Genomic DNA, 21,586 nt, shown 5'->3' with positions numbered 1-21,586 from the left:
CATGTTGCAATATTTGACCACTCACTCTTTACGTCGGCTATGTTTCGGAAACAAGATCCTTGTTGCAGAAAAAAAACCTTCACAACCGAAACATTTCTTTTCTTTCTGAAACAAAAGACATGTTGCAAAAATCTTTTGAAACAAGACCCCAGTTGCAAAAAAAAAACCTCACCACTGAATCATTTCTTCATTCTTCCTGAAACTAGACCTGTGTTGCAGAAACCTACTAAAACAAGACCCTGATTGCAAAGAAAAAGAAAAAAAACTGGCCGCGCAAAATCCTGCAACTTTAAGTTTATCATAAGCTATGAGCTTCAGAGAAAATCACAGGGAATCCTACGGATACTATGAGCTCCAGAAATCCAGAAATAATACAAGGGATCCTGTAGCTTCAAGTCCCTTTGCATGACATTACCAGTGCAGAAATTATGTAAAAATATCCTGCAGCAGATCCAAATCCTGCAATCTAACTACACCGGCGACCTACAATGCCGCCGAACTAGCTACGCCGGCGACCACTCTCGAAACAGACCGGCCGTCTCCCTCCTAGTCGCACCGTCCTTGTCATCTCGGTGGTATGGATCAAGCTGCCCCGGGGAGAACCGCTATGAACACCTACAAAATCGCCAGAAATGCGGGGAAAGGGGAGGGGGATCTCACATCCATAGCTGCTGGAGTCGACGTCGGCCACCGATGAACCCCTCGCCGTCGCCACCGCGCTGGATAGGCCCCGTCGCCCAACGCCCAACGCCCAATGCGGCTAGCCCCGCCGCCCTTGCAAATCCAGAAGCGTCGCCTTCCTAGTCGACGGAGCTGCCAGTTGCAAGAATGCTGGTTCTGAAACAAGGGCTCTGTTTCAGAAAACAGACGCGCGTGACGCGGAAGTGGGGACGCTCTTGTCCATCCGATCACAGACGATCCGACGGACACGGAGCCGGCGGACGCAGCGCACGTTGTCGGTCGGGTGAAGGTAAGCACGTTGTCGCTCTACAAGTTTAACGAGAGAGCAGATCGATCAATTTGAAATCCAAACTAACCAACCCACATAGATACCCCCCTATTCCCGCGTGCACATGAAAACAACCTAGATCGAGTCCCTAGTTAGATTCCAACTACTACCAATCAGTATGCACGGAAGAATCGCAGATCAACAACCACGATACGACCATGGAAGCCACCCGCGCATGTCCTTGCTGGGTATGGCTCATCGTCGCCGGGCTGATCTTCGCTGTCGCCTTCGTCCTAATCTTCGTCTTCGTGATACCGGCGACATCTTCTACTCCATCGCCATCGACTCCGCCTCCGGCCTCGACCCGCCGTCGCCCACCGACTTCTCGCTGGCCCGCCCCGAGTTCAACCTCACCTTCCGCGTCACCACCGACGGCCTCCGGCGCACCGTGTGCGTGGACGCTGGCATCTACGTGGAGGTTTCCTACCGCTGCGTCCCGCTCGCCGCCAGCCCCACCACGCCGCAGCGGATCTGCGTCGCGCCGAGGAAGGCGAGTGACGTGCCCATGTTGGCGAGGGGAGCCCGCATCCGCCTGCCGGGCTACATGATGGACAGCCTTGCCGCCGACATACGGAGCGGGGTGGAGGCGTTCGGCGTCACGCTCAAACAGTCCTCCGGTGGTGCTCTAGCCGGCGAGGGCGAGAATGTGGCAAAGTGTGGAGCTAGGCGGGTCGGGGACGTCCCCGCCAGGTGCGATACGTTGTACACGTGCCCCGATGGGGACCCGTCAAGGAGTGCTCCACACTCTGCTGCTGCATCCCCAAGGAGTACTCCACACTCTGCTGCCATGGGGAATGCTTCTCAACCTTAATTAGGACGAACCCTCAAGATCCGTGGGTTGCAGAGCAACGATAAGATTATGATTTACTAGATTTGTTTTACCCATAGATTTATTAGATTTTTTATTTTTAATCAATTTTATATTATGTAGTTCTTTCACATTTTTCTTATTTGTTCATGTTTGTTAATCTAAAGTTAGTGACGTGTTTACACTTTACAGTTTACCATCCAGCCATGTCTCAACTCTTGATCTGTCATCTATACATGAAAAGTAGCTACTTAACCAACCGAACAATTTTATTCTATGGTAAGTGATATTCTAATTGTTAACCAAACAAAATATATTGAATCACGAACATTGAAATAAATATTAGCAATAATGATACTACTCCCTTCATCCCAAAATAAAGTTGAGACACTATTTTTGAGACGGATGGGGATGAGTACATGATAATTAAATCAAAATTTACAATAGATCCTACAAACCACCTACGCAGGTTAAACCTTGGATCACAACAACCAAAGAATCCCACCCCAGGACGGGATAGGTTGTGCTAGTAGATTTACATTCCATACAACATTGTATTTGTATCTCATGTCAAACAAGCCACCTAGGGTAGAGAAACCTAAAATATGCATCCGACTCCGAGGGGTCACAGTGCGCTTGGACACGTGATGCCTTTCGCGACCGACATGCAGAGAGGCATCTAGTTGTTCGACGTCACGCTCAGGCAGTCTGGAACTTGTGATGGCCACTCCGAGGACATGAAGTCATGCGGGACTGGGAGTCGGTAACAGATGTGAATGTGAACGGTCGAGATGGACTATGAACTACTCCCTCCGTTCCTAAATATAAGTCTTTTTAGTCATTTCAAATAGACTACAACATACAGATGTATGTAGACATATTTTAAAGTGTAGATTAACTCATTTTACTTCGTATGTAGTCACTTGTTGAAATCTCTAAAAAGACTTATATTTGGGAACGGAGGGAGTATGAAGGCACCGCTGCGAGGCTGCGAGTGTTGTGCGGGGGAGGGTGAAGAGTAATGTCGCTGATGACCTACAAAATATGTGATAAACCACGTAGGATACAATCTTTTTTTTTAACAATCACGGGAGTGGGGGGAGGGGGGAAGATCCCTAGCTGAATGCATTACTCAATGGGGCAAAGCCCAGATTTGCATAGAGGAGGAAGAGTGAGGTATATATTGCCGTCATGTCATTGCAGCCGCCTTTAGAGAATGAATTGCCATGGTTGAGGAAGCACCCATCGTCAGCATAGTTGTCGATGAAATCTTGCAACAAAGACAACATAACATCTAGCTCCACACAAGCAACGTTGGTAAGACGGCTTCGAAGGATAGTGGAGGTGTGAGAGTATAACACTGTAGTGGAGGTGGTGTGAGAGTATAAGTGAGGAAAGGCTAAGGCACGGGGCTTACTAATCAGCCAATATTTGAGAGGCCACTATTTGTAAGAACGAAATAGAGTATTTTTTTTGCGAGAAAACTTCCAATCTTTATTCATGGCAGTATAACGAACACAAGAAATAATAAAAATTGCATCCAGATTCGTAGATCACCTAGCGACGACTACAAGCACTGAAGCGAGCCGAAGGCGCACCGCCGTCATCGCCCCTCCCTCGCCGGAGTCGGGCACAACTTGTTGTAGTAGACAGTCAGGAAGTCGTCGTGCTAAGGCCCCATAGGACCAGCGCTCGAGTTTTCGAAGGGCGGGGAGTTGGTACTTGACAATTTTCCCATTGTAGGAGGGATTAGTGACGGTGCTGCGAGTATCTAATGCGGTTCCAATTGATCCAAGGGATATCAGTCTGCTATAGAAGTTTCAAGCAAAGTTCATTAGTAAACAAAATTTTTGAAGTAGTAAAATTTTGATACCCAGACCACCTAGTTTTTCTGTTTTTGTTCCCAAGCTATAAGACACTTAGCCCCGGTGCAAGACTATTTTTCATTACGAGGAAGACTTTCAATCTATTCATCAACTATCAAGATAGTACAAAAAACACCAGAAGTAAAAAATGCATTCAGGTCCGTAGACCACCTAGCAATAACTACAAGCACTGAAGCGAGCCGAAGGCACGCCGCCGTCATCGCCCCTCCCACATCGGAGCCGGGCAAACCTTGTTGTAGTAGATAGTCGGGAAGTCCTCATGCTAAGACCCCATTGGACCAGCGCACCAGGACAGCAACCGCTGCTGATGAAGAGATGTGTAGATCAGAAGGATCCAAGCTGTAGATACATGAACACAGACGAACAAAAATTGGATCCAAGTGGATCCATCGAAAACAAACACCGACCGAATCTCACGAGATTCGCCGGAGACAAAACTCCACACATCCTCTGATGATGCTAGAAACACCACCGAGAGAGGGGCTAGGCGCGGAGGACCTTGTTTCGTCTTTAGATAGCCGTCGCCGTCTGGGCTCTCTGAGGAGGACATAATCCCTAAAAATACTAAAAAAAACAACTGAAAACGCAGCCCTCCCACCGGCAAGACGGGACCCACCATGCTTCCATGGCCACAAGACCATAGAAGACGAGATAGACCGGCGGCAGCGCCGACGGGAGGCACGAGAAACCCTAGCACTTAGGTGCGTTCGCGTACGAGAGCAAAGAGGTCGAATTAGGAGACAATATTTTAGGACTGTGTTTTTGCAGGTGTGCGCAGCTGGTGTCAATGATCTAAGTTTGATGAGTCTGTCACTCATTTTAAATAAACTAGTAAATGTGCACGTGCAACGCACGTGTAATCTTAATTCAGCTTGAAGATATGCTTGAATTTTCTTTACAAAAGTATATCAAAAGAAATTGTTTGTGTAAACGCCATCAGCGGCAGGTCCATGTCTTCCTACAAATGGGTTGAAAGTTAGGGGGTGTTTGTTTCCTGGGACTTTTGCTGTAGGGACTAGAAAAAGTCCCTCTTAAAGACTTTTTAACCAAACGGGAGAGACTACTAGAGACTACAAATTTCTTTTTGGGACTAAATAAAGAAGACTCTCAAGGATAGTATTTATTGGGACTTTTCCAACAATGCCCCTCCCTGCACCCATTGCTCCGCCAACCCATGGTGATGTTTAATAGGGGTAACATGATCTTTTACATGTCATTTAATAACCTTTAGGGAGGGACTAGGGACTTTTTAGTCCCTGGAAACAAACCGGGAAGGACTTTTTAGGGAATAGGGACTTCTTAGTTGGGACTAGAAAAAGTCCTAAGACTTATGAACCAAACATGACCTTATATTAATTCAACGAAGAATCATCCCTTGATTCCCTTCCTTATGTATATCGTGGGGCTGTTCGTTGTGGTAATTCCCTTTCTTGTGAAAGGTGTACGTAAGGAAGGGAATCAGGGAGAGAAATGATTGATTAGCAGTAAACACGTTTAGCGCTAAACGTGTTTAGTTGCTCACCATTAGGACAATAAGAACCGTCGGATTAATGATAATGGATGGCCGAGATCTGTTGGATCTGCCCTACTGGGTCTTTTTATATTGATGACTAGGAATTTGCCCGTGCGTTGCTACGGGGTATAAATATTCTTGTACATTAGCCCACAAATTATCTATCCATATTACATGATTCTGTAAATAAATGTAAATCCAGTCCGTGATTTTATATTGTAATCACTTATTGACTTACCAAACAAAATATGATTTATTTCGTAAGTCAATAAAGATGGGATAGTTAAAGCGATATTCAACGAATGATCATTAGCAAAAATAGTTAACTGCCCATGCTTTCAACACGGACACAAAATTCGACGGACAATAGATGTATGCATTTAGAATTTACATGCATATATACGTCATCATTTTTTTAATGAAATGTAGTTGATTTTGTTCTACCCTTAAGTCGAACACTCGTCTTCTTCCGCAACACCGTATCTTCATCTCCCCAAACAATGTTCGCCACCTTCGTTTATACCTCATCCGGCTCATGCCCACACTTTGAGTTTTAAGCACAAAATCACATAGTTGTTAACGTAAGACAGATTCACACATGGAGCAATTACAAGATTTAGAGAAAGAAAATTTACTTGTGAATTATGAGTAAACTTATCTTTCCTCTCATATTTTCTTGCTCCCTTGAGCTCCTCCTTCCTAGCTCAATGCCCTTGTCTTCCATAGAATAGAAATTAGATAAAGTAATGAAACAATTTATCTAATGAGAATTGTGTGTCAACATCATGGCATGTGGTCTCCATTCATATAGTAGCAAATTGATCATGTCCGCTTCTCCTTTTTTTGTGGTAATGTCTGCTTCTCCTTTTTTTGTGGTAATGTCTCCTTCCATCACATGCAATCCTCATGCCTCCTTAGAGGCCATCTACTAAAGCGACATCTTTCTCTTTACCCTGCATTCCACTCCGCTTTCAATTATTGACATCGTGTGTGAGCTCTCTTTGTAAAATACTGTGTTTCCACATTTTTTTGATCAATTTGAAATTCTATTTTCATCTCTTTTGTTGACAATCAGTCAATTTAAAAGGAAAATTAAATCAAGTGCTTCTCAAAACTATATAAACATGAACTATGGTGAAACAGAAGAACGGAATCTTATTTTTCATAAAAACGTAACCCTCTCTATCCCAAACCCAAACGAAAAAAGAAGACTCTGCCGAAGATATACACTGACTGCAAAATACCTGAACTTCAGGCCAAGTCACAGAAAGTTGTACACTCTTACACGCCAAAGCATGTGATCTAATCACCTACAGGTTCCAATTTTACCTTTAGCCTAAGACATCCTTTCTGATCACATGTAGCTGCAGACCAAAGCTCCAAGCATGACTAAAAATCAAGAGCAATACGATGAGTGAGTTAGGAATTAAGTAGGACAACTAACATATGTGGTTAACAAAAAATATTGATAACTGAAAAAGATGATGCCACACTACTGTCCTACATAATATGTAATGTTTAGGTTGTTTTAGGTCAACACACAATATTAGTTCAGCTTAATTGGCCATATTAAAATCTTAAAAGCAGCTTCAGTCTGTCACCAATGAACTTTCGTTCTTAGTAGAGAATTTACATACATAACTGACGTTGATATGATGTAGTAGAGGTAGAGCACTTTCATATTTATTGGGATCTACCAAAATCAAAACAAAAAGCAGAAGAAAAAGATTTTCTCTGCGGTTGTGTGTCTCCCATGAAAAAGAATTCTATGAGATCAAGTCTCACGCGAGACCCATCCTGATAAATGACACGTGACATTCACAAATCACAAAGCATCCCTCACCCTCACTTAAAATCAAGGAGGGAGAGAGATTAATTAAGGCACCACATTTGTTGTTTCCGCTGCTGAGCGCGAGACGGTGGACATCTCCTCCATCGCTGCCGCGTGTGAGACGTTCGTTCTGGTGCATCCGTGAGGAGGGGCGGCCTGCCCCATCTCTCCCCCGCTGGTGGCTACGCCGGCCACCTCCTACAGCGGAGGTGGCCACGGCCTCCTACCAGGGTGAATGAGGACGAGGAGGACCGTCACTACTGCCATAGATCTGGAACCGAAAGGAGATGAGAGCTCACATATGCCGTCACCGCTCCCTTAGTTCGTCCACCGCAGCTGCCCTCGTTCGTCGGCCGCCACAAGTTCTGCAAAAAAGAAAAAAAGTTTTCTCTAGCTACTATACAAATAAAAGAAAGGCCAATGGATTGGCGTACGAGGAGCTAGGTCCTTTTAAGTTCGGATCAGGTGAGAGTATGTTTTCGGGAAGGGCCCATGGATTGCTTAGGGGAGGGAGATCTGTACCAACAAGGAAAGATGGTGATATGACTCATCCGTGATTGATTACTTCCCGGTGATTTTATTCTGTTACCAAATACTTGTTACGAACACAATTGATATGTTCCTTTTGATTGATTCCTTCCTTTCTTTTTGAATGTGATTGGGTTAGCAGGATTGATATGATTGCCCACCGTGAATTGAGTCCTTCCCGTGTGACCTTTATTGCGTTACTAATTACCAAAGATCTGATTGATCTGATTTGGCAGTCCAGATGAAAACCGGTTTAAATAGAAAATCAGATGGATGGAAAACCAGATGGGTGTGGGGATAGAAAACGGTGGGAGGTGGGAACGTACGAGGGAGTTGAACGAAGGGGTTGGACGAAACGTAAGAGGGGAAACCGAACCTTGCGTTTCTTATCATCCAGGGTGCAGAATAAGTTATTCTTCACCCGAGGCAATCTTACGATCATTTTATAATTAAATTACGTTTCAAATTCAAATAGTTACATTTCTATTGATTCACGACGTAAAATTTGACATAAGAAAATAAAAATATATAGATTCATTCAAACTTGGAAATTTTGGAAGGCAAAATATTCACATACATATCGGTAAGAATATTTTATACATCTAGTATCAACACATGAACCAAACAAGAATTAAAATGGTTTGAAAATCTCACAAACTTTGGTCAGATTTTAGTCAATTTTAGGTGTGGAGTTTTCGACCCTTTCCGTGTGAAGAAACCGAAATGCAGAAAACATTGCGGTGTCCAAACCTGCATGTTCAGGCTGCATGGCTGCAGGAACGTACACTTAATTTGTCGCATGGTAGAATGACGATCTAAACTATGTAGCCGGAATGGAATCGAAGCAAAAGGAATGGCATAATTCCAAATAATTTATTATTTGATTTCATTCCTCAAACGCGCAAGGAAATCATATATTCCAAATAGATTTTTACCACGGAATATGGAAACTGACATTTTCTTTAGGAAAGTTAAGCACGTATTCAAATGGAAGTTGCAGGGATCCATCCACCTATAAAACTAGGTTTCTGCTTGCGGCCAATCGATCCATACGTCCACAACTGCAAGGCGCGAGCTGCGAGGGGAAGAAGTGACAATGATCGGCCATCTACCAGGCTTGCTGGACACCATGCCGGCGGGGCGGCCAACCACTGATCCGGAGGTCCCGCCGGCACAGCAATGGAGAAACATGAGCCTGGCGGCGCAGCCACAAGACGAGGAAAGATGCTGTCGCAAGGCCGTATGGCCGATCATTTGCTTATAATTAAGGGATAAGTATATTTTTCGTCCTCGAACTCTTTTGAGAGTTTAGAAATCATCCCTTAACTTAAAACCAGATAGTTTTCGTCCCTCAACTATCAAAATCGGATAGTTTTCGTCCCTCACACTGTTTCGGGCGGTTTTCGTCCATCATGTATAGTAAACTTGCGAACGGTAAATTCAAAAAATAGCAAAAAAAGTCAAAAAAATCTGAAAATTTATGGGATCAAAATTCCTCGGGTGCACAAGGTGCATACAAATTTTCATATTGTTTGGACATTCTAGGTGCTCATGACAAAAAATTTTTGTAAATATGTACGTTGGTGAACAGTAAATAAAATAAATAGCAAAAAAATATGAAATTTTTTGGCATCAAAGATGCTTGGGTGTGCAAGGTGCTTGCATATTTTCGTGCTGAAATGACATAGGAGGAGTTCTAGCAAAAAAAAACAGTGCACTTTTTCAAAGTTTCTTTCCCAGCCATTTTTTGTTTTTTTTTGCCACGAGCTCCCACAATGTCCAAACATCATGAAATTTTCCAGGCACATTGAGCACCCGAGCATCTTGTATGTCAACAATTTTCATACTTTTTTGAATTTGGCTTCTATTTTTTTGAATTTACTATTCACTAACGTACATATTTATGGTTTTTCGTTTGTCACGAGCTCCTAGAATGTCTAAATAGCACAACAAATTTCACACACACCTTACGCATCCGAGGAACTTTGATCCCACAAATTTTCAGATTTTTTTTTACTTTTTATTTTTATTTTTTTACTGTTCATCAGTTTACTGTTCATGCGGACGGAAACCGTCCGAAGCGGCGTGAGGGACGAAAACTATCCGGTTTTGATAGTTGAGGGACGAAAACTATCCGATTTTGATAGTTGAGGAACGAAAACTGTCCGGTTTTGAGTTGAGGGACGATTTCTAAACTCTCGGAAGAGTTCGAGGACGAAAAATATACTTATCCCTATAATTAATGTTAACTGCAGCATCTGTGCTCCTTGTGTTGTTATAAAGATGTCATGTGAATCGATTGGCTTATATATGCAGTATCGCTAAGTAATTAATAGTAATAGTTATCTTTCTAGAGAATCCTTCCTACTGTCTCTTGGTTACACACTTGTTTTGCTACCCTTGTATAGAAAAGAAGACTAATCTAATGAAGTACATGGTATACCTACAACTAATCGTTGATCGAGCGACTCGCATTCATCTTGTTTTCATTTTTAGAGTAAAACTAACCCAGAACAACCTTGTATATGAGTATATGATCCATCTCACTTAAAGAAAACATAAAACCTATATAATAGGATGATGCCCAACCTTTTTATACCTTGATGGTTGATTGATTTTACTTATTATAATGTTTCGTTTTACCAGTTCGGGGGTTCAAGACCTGAAAAATGGTGAAATAAACCTATAGCCACCATTGCTATAAGTTGGAACTCATGGTGAAACCTCAAAAAAAGCAAATTAGAGACCTTGCGGATGGGAGACACAATTTCGTGTAAAACATCTTGTCAGCTCAAAAAGGGAACGAGATTGTCCGACGTACCTAAGAACTACGACAGAGGCAAGTAGATTCATAGTGTCTTTCCCACATTCGACGATAGTAGGTGGAGCCAGGCTAACATAGCCAGCAACGTCTAAAAGGCCACGAACGCAATTCGCCAATAAACAACCTAGTCACCTCATGAAAAAGTACCAACAACACCCAACCACTTCACTCTCCGCCGCCATAGTCGTTAGCTTGCTCTCGGATCTGCCGTGGGTGGGAGACTAGGAGGGTGACTGCCACTGCCGCATCACCACAAGAAGGCGGCCATGCTTCCACACCTACACCACCACAATACGGAGACGCCAATGATTGATTCTCACTCACAGTCTGATAGCTAGGACTGCAGGAAAAGCTCAAGGCTCGTAAGCTGCTCAAGATCGTCTTGTTTTTTGGCTTGTGTCGAGATCGACTCGAAAATAAATAAGCTGAGTATGACCACTTTATGTAGCTAGATAGGGAAACAAGATGATCTTGACCCAACACCGTCTCACTTGAGCAAACAACAGCATTCAACCTCCTCCGCTTTGTATCTCCTCTCGGCACCACACTCGCCATGGCCTCCTCAAGCTCCAAAGCCTACACCATCTCATCCGAACAAAATTAGAAGATCGCCCCATTGCGGCCGATTAGCAGGCTGTAGACAGACGAGCTCATCACATGCCAATGTTGCGGATGAGCCAATGGAAGAGGCGACCAGCAATGAGCCTATGCCACCATCCTCGCCGGACCATGCCAGCATCAGCACGCGGAGGCGTGTGCTCACTACACCAACATGGAGTTCGAATAACGTGAGGCCGCATTCCCGTAGGCACAGGCCGACCAGGCCTAGAACCTCCACCTCCTCGACGAGCATCGGTATGTGGAGGAACAACTCGCCGCCGGCATGGACATCACGGTGGATGTCAACGAGCAAGAAACGTTGATCCTACCCTACCGCTCCGCCGGCGACATCCTTGTGACCGTTGGCGGTACCACGTTCGGCAGGAGGAGTTAGAAGTTTACGACGAGGATGAGGACGACGTTGCCAACTCCGCGTAGGCCATGCCACAACGACGAAGTCGACACGTGCGCTGGTGCCGCCTACAGCGAGGAAGAGTAGACCATGGGATAGCGCCAACGCTTGGGTCCCACGACGACCACTACTCTTTCCTTCCCGTTGAAGCTAAGCTTGGCGGGCTGATCATCGGTGGCTGATCAGCCGCTTGGCTTCGCAAAGGCGAAGGGTAGTCTACCCGGCCCTCCTGCTGAAGCTTCACCTCCCCAGGCTCACAGCCGTCCAATGAGCTTGCTGCCAGACATGGGAAAGATAAGAGACGTGGGAAATGTGCGCCGGCGATCATCTGGACTAGGTTAGAATATGGTTTAGTTCAAATATATTGAGAATGTAATGAATGTGCTTCGTTTAGACGAAAACCATCCGGTTTTATGTAAAAGTTATTCAAGCTTCAATGAAAATCGTTCGGTTTGTTAAAATTCGCATCAAAATCTGTTTATTTTCATTAAATTCTGCTCCAAATGTAACCACGGTTGGATGGCCGACTTCCCCATCATTGTCTATGAACTAATCCGCGGTCCGCAGACGGATGCGGTGTTCGGCTTGATGGTCAGAGAAGCCCTAATATCATCATTTTTTTGTGTGCAACAGGTGAGCTAAATCAAGTTGATTCCATTGCATGTCTCCAACCAAATGTTGGAACGCATCCTGACCATTGAACCCGTGGACCCTCTTGACTTTTGTTTCCCCAAACCGCTCGCCGCTGGGCCTGCTGGGCTTTTGCTGCCTGCTGCTCTGCCTCTGCTGCTTGCTGTAGCCATAGCTGCACGGCGGCAATGGCGATCTGAAGGCCCGCCTTCCGCCGGAAGCTCGACGAGAATGGAGCGGATCCTCAAGTCCGCCAGGGAGTCCGGCTCCCTCAACCTCTCCAACCGCTCCCTCAGGTACGGTCAATTCAATTCAAATCAAATCCCCCATCATCCATCTGTTTGCTCGAAAGAGCCGGATCTCGATCTGTTCCACTCCGCCACTGGCTGTTCTTGGTCTCCGTCGACCCTGCCGTCGACCCTGCCATCTGTTTGCTGCCCTGACAGAAACCAAATGCGTTGCCAGATTCAGATGCGACGTGGCTCATTCCGCCAGTCTATGTATGTAAACGTGGGGGATTAATTCCTCGCAGGGCGCGCGGAAGCCGCCGTAACCGACGCCGAAATGGGTGTGCAGCCTGACTCCCACTAGCGAGCTCCATTTTGGGCAGATTCCTTGTTCCTGCTACTGTAGTACTAGTATTTATTATTACCTTCAGTTTGACAGAAACAGAGTTTGACTGAAACTCTAGTTGTGTTTTCCTTAGTGTTCAAGTACATGGCACACATAGAGCTGCGTACAGCAGTTACAGGAGCCAGCGTGTGCACGATCGTCAGTAATGCGCTACCGCAAAAACAGGAGATTAGTTCAATCTGAACTAAATCTGAACTGGGAAGATCACAACTAACCTGATCAACATTGACTGCGAAGCGGGGCGGATCGGGCGCAGCTCTGCATCCCTACATACAGGCAAAGACCAAGTCACAAGATAACTGAACACACTAACACAGTTCAGGGGGTTTTCATCGCTTTGCATGCCCAACTTATTACTTAATATGCTGTACTGCGTTCTAGCGTCACGGTGTTCTCAGAGATCGAATACGAATCGTGTATCGTAACCCACGTTCAGCCTATGGAGCTTGTTCATGGATTTCCCCTGTTTCATACACTAGGTGTAATACTTGACCTGTACTTGCTGCATCTTTTATCTTCCCACTGACGGCACATCTTCGTGTATTTTTTTTTCGTTCCTCAGCGAGGTGCCCGGGGAGGTGTACAACAACTTGGACACGGGCAGCCTGGATGACAAATGGTGGGAGGTAAGCTGCGCCACTGTGGTGCCCCTTATGCAGGACCTCTATATGGCACAATTAGATCAATCTAACCACGCCTTGCTTGAATTTCAGGGAGTCGACCTTCAGAAGCTCATACTGGCTCATAACAACCTGGAAGTATTGAGAGAAGACCTTAGGAATCTGTCTTCTCTTGTCGTGTTAAACATAAGCCACAATCAGATATCTTCCCTTCCTGCAGCTATTGGAGAGTATGTGGTGGATTTTACTAATAAGTTTCACTGCTGACCCTTTTATTATTGTCTCACCTCATGGCATTCGACTTTCGTGCAGCCTTCCTTTGTTGAAATCACTGGATGCCTCATTCAATCAAATAAAACTTATACCCGAAGAAGTTGGCTTGGCTACTGCTTTAGTCAAGTTAGTACATCATGTACTCTTCCTTGTTCACTTTACATTTATTGACTTCCATTATACTATGGGTTTGTGCCATTGATAAGAACAACTTATCCACCATGTATTATCATGCTGAAAGTTTTATGGGCCCCATTATAACTCTCTACTCCATATGTATCCATTATTCTGAATAAAAATTACCTAAGATTCAACATTAATGCTGAATCTTGTCATTCAGTGGGCATTAACTATAGGGCTCATAACACCAGTCGGTGCCGTTTTGTGGGTTTTAAATGTTACTGATTAGCACATGACCCAAAACTTTATCTGAGATGTTAAATATTCATGTATTAACGCACCACTGTTTTTGTGCAGGGTTGACTTCTCAAATAATTGCCTCACTGAGCTGCCAGCTAGCCTTGGCAGATGCTTGAACTTGTCAGAACTCAAGGTAAACTGTAGTCAATGCATTTATTATTTTCACAAATAGTTTTTTGGGGCTTCTATCAATCTGCAGTTGATCATTACTGAATCACTTGATTCATTCTCTAGTCTGGACACACAAAAAGTAATATATTGCATTGTCTGTCTCTGCAGGCATCAAACAACAACATATCCAGATTACCAGATGAACTTGCTGGTTGCTGCAAGCTGAGTAAATTTGATCTGGAGGTACAAAGTCCGGATTGAACTTAAGTTGAATATTCGTTTTCTTGGGCTGCTTGACCTTTGTTCGCAAAAAACTTAAATTGCCACAAAATGTCAGGGAAACAAGCTTGTGCTACTTCCAGAAAATATGTTCACATCATGGACACTGCTCACAGAGCTGAATGCTGGTATGCAATAATACCATAATACTATTGAATATAAATGTTAGTTCTAGTTTTTGTTTACCTGAAAGTAACATCTAAATACTGGCAGCGAAAAATCAACTTACGGCCATTCCGGCTAGTATCGGAGCACTTTCAAAATTAGTTCGAATGGACCTGCACCAGAACAGTGAGTTAATCTTCCCTGTTATGTGTTGTCATGTGTATGAGCATCAGTTTATTAACACTGACAGTTTTTAACCTTTTTATATCAGAGATAACTTCGATTCCTTCTTCCATAAAGGGATGCTCTTCTCTAGCTGAGTTCTACATGGGGTTAGTTATCTACCACGACTTCAGAATATAGTTGCGCTTTTCCTTATTGTGAACTATTTTTTATGATGTAAATTAACTCTGTTTCCTTTTTCTGTTTCAGAAATAATTTATTGTCAACAATACCAGATGATATTGGCATGCTATCAAAATTAGGAACACTTGATCTTCACTCCAATCAGGTTTTATTCCATTCGTTACATGACAGAATTGTCAATATGGTCTTCTAGTTTTTCCACTGCCTCACATTTATTTTGCATCATTTAACCAATTTTAGTTTGAGTTCCTTCTCAGCTACTGATTATTTATAGTTGCATGTAGTGAATAGAGTACAGCAGTTATCTGTTCCATGATGCCAAATAATCTTTCCTCACAGTTTGGTTTTGATCTGTCATTAATTAGCTTACTTACTGCATCTCCAGGGGAACTGTGGAAAGTTGTCATGATACGAATAACTGACATAAAGATTAATCTTAACTTAATGTTATGAGAGCATTGAGAACACTGAACTTCCTTGTGACCAAAAATGCAACTCTTGGCATCCAGTATGCTAGAATTAACATAAGAACAGCATCCATAAAGTAAAGGTCATATACTGTTGATCTTTTTTTTAATAAACATGCTACTGTTTTTATCAGCTGAAGGAGTATCCTGTGGGAGCTTGCAAACTCAAGCTCAGTTTTCTTGATCTGTCAAACAACGCATTATCCGGCCTGCCACCTGAACTAGGTAGGTTTTTGTGCTGTGCAGTGCTATCTCTTGTAGTACCATTCCTTCTGTTTGCCTTTTTGGTTAACAATGTGATCACTCATAAGGATACACTGCACAGCTATGATCTCTATGTGTGCATGTGCATGAAAACACTTGCTCGTTGGTGTCTTGTATATGTGTTGGATGGTTTCTAATGCTCAATTCTTGCGTGTGTGTGTATGTAATAAGAGCTGAGTGCATGGTGTGGTGCTCTCTCACTAAATACTATAGTTTTGGACACTAATGTATGCCTGCAATTTCAAGGTACAATGACAACCCTAAGAAAGCTTCTGCTTAGCGGAAATCCTATGAGGGCACTTCGTAGGTATGCTACAATTCATGTACTCTTAACGTTGTAAAAACTGTCTGTTAGGCTTCTACATAGAGTTATCATCATATTAATCCATGTTGGTTGTCAGTTCTTTGGTTTCTGGACCAACATCAACATTGATGAAGTATCTGCGAAGCCGCCTTTCGGCTGATGTGGAAGGTAACTGAAAGTGCCAAGTCATATTTATTTCAGTTATGATTGTAAGTTTAGTAATTTCCATTGTTTGTTTCGTACATGTAACTGTAACATCATGCCTTTGCATTTAGAACTGCCTCAACATCAGTAAAAATCTGTATTAAACACATTTCTCCTGCAGCATCAGGGTCTAGAACCACCCCAACAAAAGATGACCAGATTTCTGCAGCAAGACGATTATCTGTATCTTCAAAGGTACTTAGATTATTTTACTAGCATATTTGCAATACCATAAGGCCGATCACCTTTTCGTATGAACTTTCTCACATGGGTCTTGAACCATTCAAGGATAAAATTCAGAGCCATTGTGATAAAAGTAACTAACTCACTGTTGTGTTTTATGTGATGTGTTCTTTTACATTGCCTATGAGTTTATTATAATTTTTAAAGTGGCCGAGAAAACCAAGCAGCTGAGTTCTGGTATAGTAAATGATCATTTAATTTTCCAACTGTAGCCCCTGATTTGATGTCAATTTACTTTGCTAGGAGTTGAATTTGAGTGGTCTTGGTGTGCCCAATGTACCCCCTGCAGCTTGGGAGACAAGTGATGTGGTGAAACTTGATCTTTCTAAGAACTTGATAGAAGATCTGCCAAATGAGTTGTCCCTGTGCTCATCACTTCAAGTGAGTTGAACTCTTGTTTGGTTATTAATGATGTTTAAGTTAATTGCATGGCCTTTATGTATATGAAGGTTTCAACTTAATTCATGTTCTTATCTTCCACTTCTTTTTTTGCAGTCTTTGATTCTGTCTAATAACAAGATAAAAAAGTGGCCTGGCATGGTTGTTTCCTCCCTTCCGAGTCTCACTTCCTTGAAGCTGGACAATAATCCTCTAGCAGAGGTAATATAATGATCTTGTCTTACTACGCTTACATTTTGTCTTATTATTAACGAATTGATGTCCAATGTCTATTTCTCTCTAATTTTGCTGAGAGTGAGTATCAGTCTTGCATAGTGTTGGTATTGAACCATGATGCCATAAAGTGAAAATAAATGAGATAACTAATTTTGGAACTTGATCGATATTTGTTGAGCCTGCAGGAGTTTGGCTCAACAATTAAAGCTATCCTAGCCTTTTACTCGTTTCTCATGTTATCAATCATTCTTCATTGCTTTGCAAAATTTCTTACGTTATTTCTATGTAATACTCTTTACTTAACTGGAATACCATGTCAAATATCCGTGTAATGGCTGATGTTTTTTCTTTGGCAATTGGCAACACATAGCTTAAATACGGCCAGACTGTCTTATAAAACAAAATGGATGAAAGAGGAAGTAATAACTCTGACATGGAAATCTATAATAATGTTTTAAATCCTATTTTGTAATCTATAACAGTTATTTTTTTTTCCAGATATCGCCCACTGATCTCGATTCTCTATCAAAACTTGAAATTCTGGACTTAAGTGGCAATGCCTCCTCATTGAGTGAACCTTCTGTGGTTTCTTCATTACCACAACTGCAGGAACTATATCTTAGGTTGGAAAATATGCCAAGCATCTACGCTACATAAACCATTTTTATAGTACTCACTTTCTTTTATCTATGAATAGGCGAATGAAACTTCAGGAATTTCCTATTGGGCTTGTACAATTAAAACATCTACGAATTCTTAACCTCAGTCAAAATAATCTCTCAACCATACCAGAGGTAACTATCAAGGTTTAAAGGTTTGTTTTCTGATTTTACAATCAGCACTTGACATGCATTTCTGCACTTAAACAGGGTATCAAGGATTTTAGTGCTCTCATCGAGCTAGATCTTTCAGACAACAATATAACAAGGCTTCCAGCTGAGCTGGTATGTATGTTTTTGCACTTACAATTAGTTACAAGTTAGAATAATGCGGTTATAGGTTTGCCATTTTGCCTCTTATGCCTCACTCAAATATATTGGTATTTCTACAAAGTAGTTGGTTGCAAAAATCCTGAAAGATACCATCATGTCTAAATTTTATAACAAACAGTAGTCCCTACTCCTAAATTATGTACTCCCTCCGTTCGGAATTACTTGTCTCAAAAATGGATGTATCTAGAACTAAAATACATCTAGATACATCCATTTCTGCGACAAGTAATTCCGAACGGAGGGAGTATTTCTCTATCTCTTGATGAAATGCTATAAACCTTTATTTTTTATTGGATTTTTATGAGCAGGGTCTGCTTGAGCCTAGCCTGCAAGTGCTCAAACTTGATGGAAATCCCCTCAGGAGGTAAGCATCTATCCTCACGCTTTTTCTGTGGTGGATCTATGTTGACACAAGATCCACGATTACACAACCTTGGCAGTCCTATATCTAATTTGTAGAGTCAACATGGAAAGAAAAAAAAAGAAATCTCTTTATGACAACATATTATTGGTTGGTTCATAGTTGAACGCAAATTTACATTTGAGGGGAGGGGGGAAAGGAAAGCTGTTGGGCAGGGAAAATATGACCAGCCTCGTTTTGCTTTCTTGTACAGCATAAGGCGGACTGTTCTGGAGCGAGGAACGAAAGCTGTTCTCAGCTACCTCAAAGAAAAGCTTCCATCCAACTGAATAATACCATCATCAAGTGCAAATTCTGGCTGGAGTTATTCGCTCGGTTTTTCTCCCTCTGTGTTGAACAAGTTTCCTGTGGTTGAATTGTACTGAATTGACCGTGTGTGGTTGAAATGTACTGAATTGACCGTGTGTGCGCGCGCACCCGAACGCTGATGGTTTGCCACATGCACATTCCTATATTTATAAGTTGGACACAAGATTATGTGATTTGTGTTGTATAATTCGATGGTGTTTGTTGGCTGAAATCTCTAGAGATTTTTCTTCTGTTGTGTTAAAATTATATTGCTGTCCTGTTGATCATTCGAAGAAGTTACACGATCACAAATACAATATTGATTTTGCAGTGATAGTAGATCAGACTTTTGGATCATCTGAAAGGTAAATGAAATCTTGAAAAAAAAGGGTAAGTGAAGCAAAAGATGAACCCAAACGAAGTTACATCAGCAAAATGTTTTACTCTTTGTTCTCCTTTTATTGAGGTGGTTGTTCTCCTGCGGGGGCTAGGTTCTCCGGAAGAACGGACGCCGGTCCTGCGGGTACGACCTTCCTGGCCACCATCTTTTTCCTTAAGGCGGCCGCCTCCGACGTGACCTCTTCCGCCGTCGCCAGCAGCTGTTCTACTGCTGCTGGGAGCCGTTTTGCCGCCTCAGCCTCTGCCGGCGATAGAGCCGTCCAACTTTGTTCAGCCGCAAGCGCTGCCAACTCTTCTGCGGCAGTCGCCACCAGCTGTTCCGCCTCCTCCACCGCTACCGCCGCCCGGTCCATGGCGGATCGGTCGGAATCTTACTTCACCCTAGACCTGTTTTTCCCTCTCGCATGCATAGAGCGTTTGCTCTCCTTGATTGATCCACGGGACAAAGCTTTTATAGACTGGTCGATTTGGAACTTGCTTTGGAACTCGAGCATTACTTTCCAAAAGAAAAATGTTTGCTGCCATGTACTCCATGACTTCTGGAAGATGAATAATTGCTGCCGTGTTCGTTGATTTTCTTTGAAACTGTTACCAGGAGGAAAGACTCGCCACCTCAATCTCTACTATGAACCTCCCTCTAATAATTCTTTTTTGCGTGGTAAAAAAAAACGAAGGTTCCATATTTCGTTCAGTTTTCTCCACACCATCCCTTCGTCTAACCTCCCAGGTACGACCATCACCTTTTCACCAATTTGTTTTCAGGCGTTCCCTATCCTGCCATTCTATTTAAATAATTTTTTACCATCGATTTATTTAAACCGGTTTGATCTGCTAAATTAGACCAATCTTTGCTATATTTGGTAACGTTTTTATGGAAGGAGTCAATCATGGTCAATCTCTAACCAATTTCTAAATACAAAATCTACACAAATTAGGCATGTCACTTTACAAATATTACAGAAAGAAATATCAGACACGGATATTGCAACTCATCAAATATTACGGAAAGGAATCACTCTCGCATTTAATAACGACTCCATAGGGATCCAAGAGACACTCGTCCAAATCATCAATAGCGGCGTCCGTTGTGAGACGGGAATCTTTACGGCGGTGGCGTATCAACCCTTCAGGAGCAGCATCGTCGCTACATGTCACAAGTTTGCGACATGTCGTCCTAGAAACAGTGAACACGTGCTGTTGAGTTTTAGTTTCTAAAACGTTGTTCGTAACTATACCGTGGCTATGACAAGGAACATAAATGAAGCAAAATGGTCTAAGCCCGATCCTCGATTTATTAAACTCAATGTGGATGCAGCCTTCTATCCTGATGAAGGTGTAGGGGCTACAGCAGCTATTATACGTGATGATAGAGGTAATTTTATTAGAGCTCAATGCAAATTCATTCCTTTTGCAGCGGATATAATTACTTCTGAAGCTTTGGCCATGCGAGATGGCCTTGTGTTTGCGAACGTCCTCGGATGTAATCGGGTGGAAGCGGAATCAGATTCTTTGCAGGTCATCAATTTTTGAAATGGACAAACAACTTGGTGGGATGCTGCAGTGGCCATTTTCGCAGAATGTCTAGACACTAGTAATTCAATTGGGAAGGTCATTTTTAAGCACTGTTATCGATCTTGTAATTAAGCGGCTCATGTGCTAGCTCATTCTTGTTATTGTAATAAGATTTCTTTTAGCTGGTTGGACGAGCCTCCTGACATTGTTGTCAGCAAGCTCGTAGACGATGTAAACCTATTTTAAGTTTCAATAAAACTAGCCATGATGGCCTTTCCTAAAAAAAGAAGATGTATGCTCGAAGTGACCAATTATCTTCACCCGAGTAACCTTATATGGTATATATGTTTGATAGGAGTGATCCAAGCTGATATTTGCTCTGTAATTAATTACTTTATTTGTTTGATGCATTCTTTTAATATGAAATACAACCTCTATAAACAAAATAGGAGTATGTAATGAAAATTGTACAAATGATGTCACGGTACATGGCACGCAACTAATTATGGAACTTCTTGCCGTATTCATGTAGAGTGCACTGCTAGTTCGTGACATAAAGATGGCATGCGGCCTCGAATGCTGTTAGTATGCGCCTCACCGGCAGCGTCCGACGCGGGCGTCGCTAGTATCCTATTACCAGCAGTGTTATAGTAGGAGCGTTCCGCCTGGACGTTGCTAGTAGAAACTTCGGATCGCTGCCAATGATGGGTCTTAGACTAGTGTCTACTCTTCCTCGTCGGCGACTGCACCTTCACTTCACGGGTTTTATCCCCGTCGCTCCTGGAGATGGTAGATAGTGGACGCGGGCGTCAGAAGGGAACAATAAAGACTTGAATGATGGGGGACACAAGTGCCAGAAGGCGCAGCCGTAAGCTAGGTTTAGGTCCGGCCCCCCTTCTTTTCAATGAGAACCATCCGAAATGTAAATGTTTCCGTCCGGTTTGTATCAAGATCATCCAATCTATATGTAATTCATCCGGTTTGTTGAAATCAGGTTTGAATTTTATGCGGCTATGGTTAGATGTCCGC

At 42.8% G+C, this 21,586-nt stretch overlaps 1 protein-coding gene across 1 annotated transcript; it reads left to right on the top strand.

Annotated features, from left to right (window-relative positions):
* The first annotated feature begins 12,084 nt into the window (after positions 1-12,084).
* On the top strand, positions 12,085-18,854 carry LOC123129126 (plant intracellular Ras-group-related LRR protein 6). The gene is made up of 21 exons (XM_044549305.1): positions 12,085-12,337; positions 13,237-13,300; positions 13,388-13,524; positions 13,607-13,693; positions 14,045-14,120; positions 14,267-14,341; positions 14,436-14,505; positions 14,591-14,668; positions 14,754-14,814; positions 14,915-14,993; positions 15,450-15,540; positions 15,826-15,886; positions 15,981-16,051; positions 16,209-16,282; positions 16,574-16,711; positions 16,826-16,930; positions 17,444-17,568; positions 17,643-17,739; positions 17,815-17,889; positions 18,246-18,301; positions 18,552-18,854. Exons 1-21 carry the CDS (start codon positions 12,087-12,089, stop codon positions 18,625-18,627), a joined length of 1,947 nt encoding a protein of 648 aa, XP_044405240.1. The 5' UTR covers positions 12,085-12,086; the 3' UTR covers positions 18,628-18,854.
* Positions 18,855-21,586: the final 2,732 nt, after the last annotated feature.

This window comes from Triticum aestivum, chromosome 6A, assembly GCF_018294505.1.
Source record: "Triticum aestivum cultivar Chinese Spring chromosome 6A, IWGSC CS RefSeq v2.1, whole genome shotgun sequence".
NCBI lineage: Eukaryota > Viridiplantae > Streptophyta > Magnoliopsida > Poales > Poaceae > Triticum > Triticum aestivum.
The sequence above is the reverse complement of the archived record's forward strand: the minus strand, read 5'-3'. Positions and strand labels throughout refer to the sequence as shown.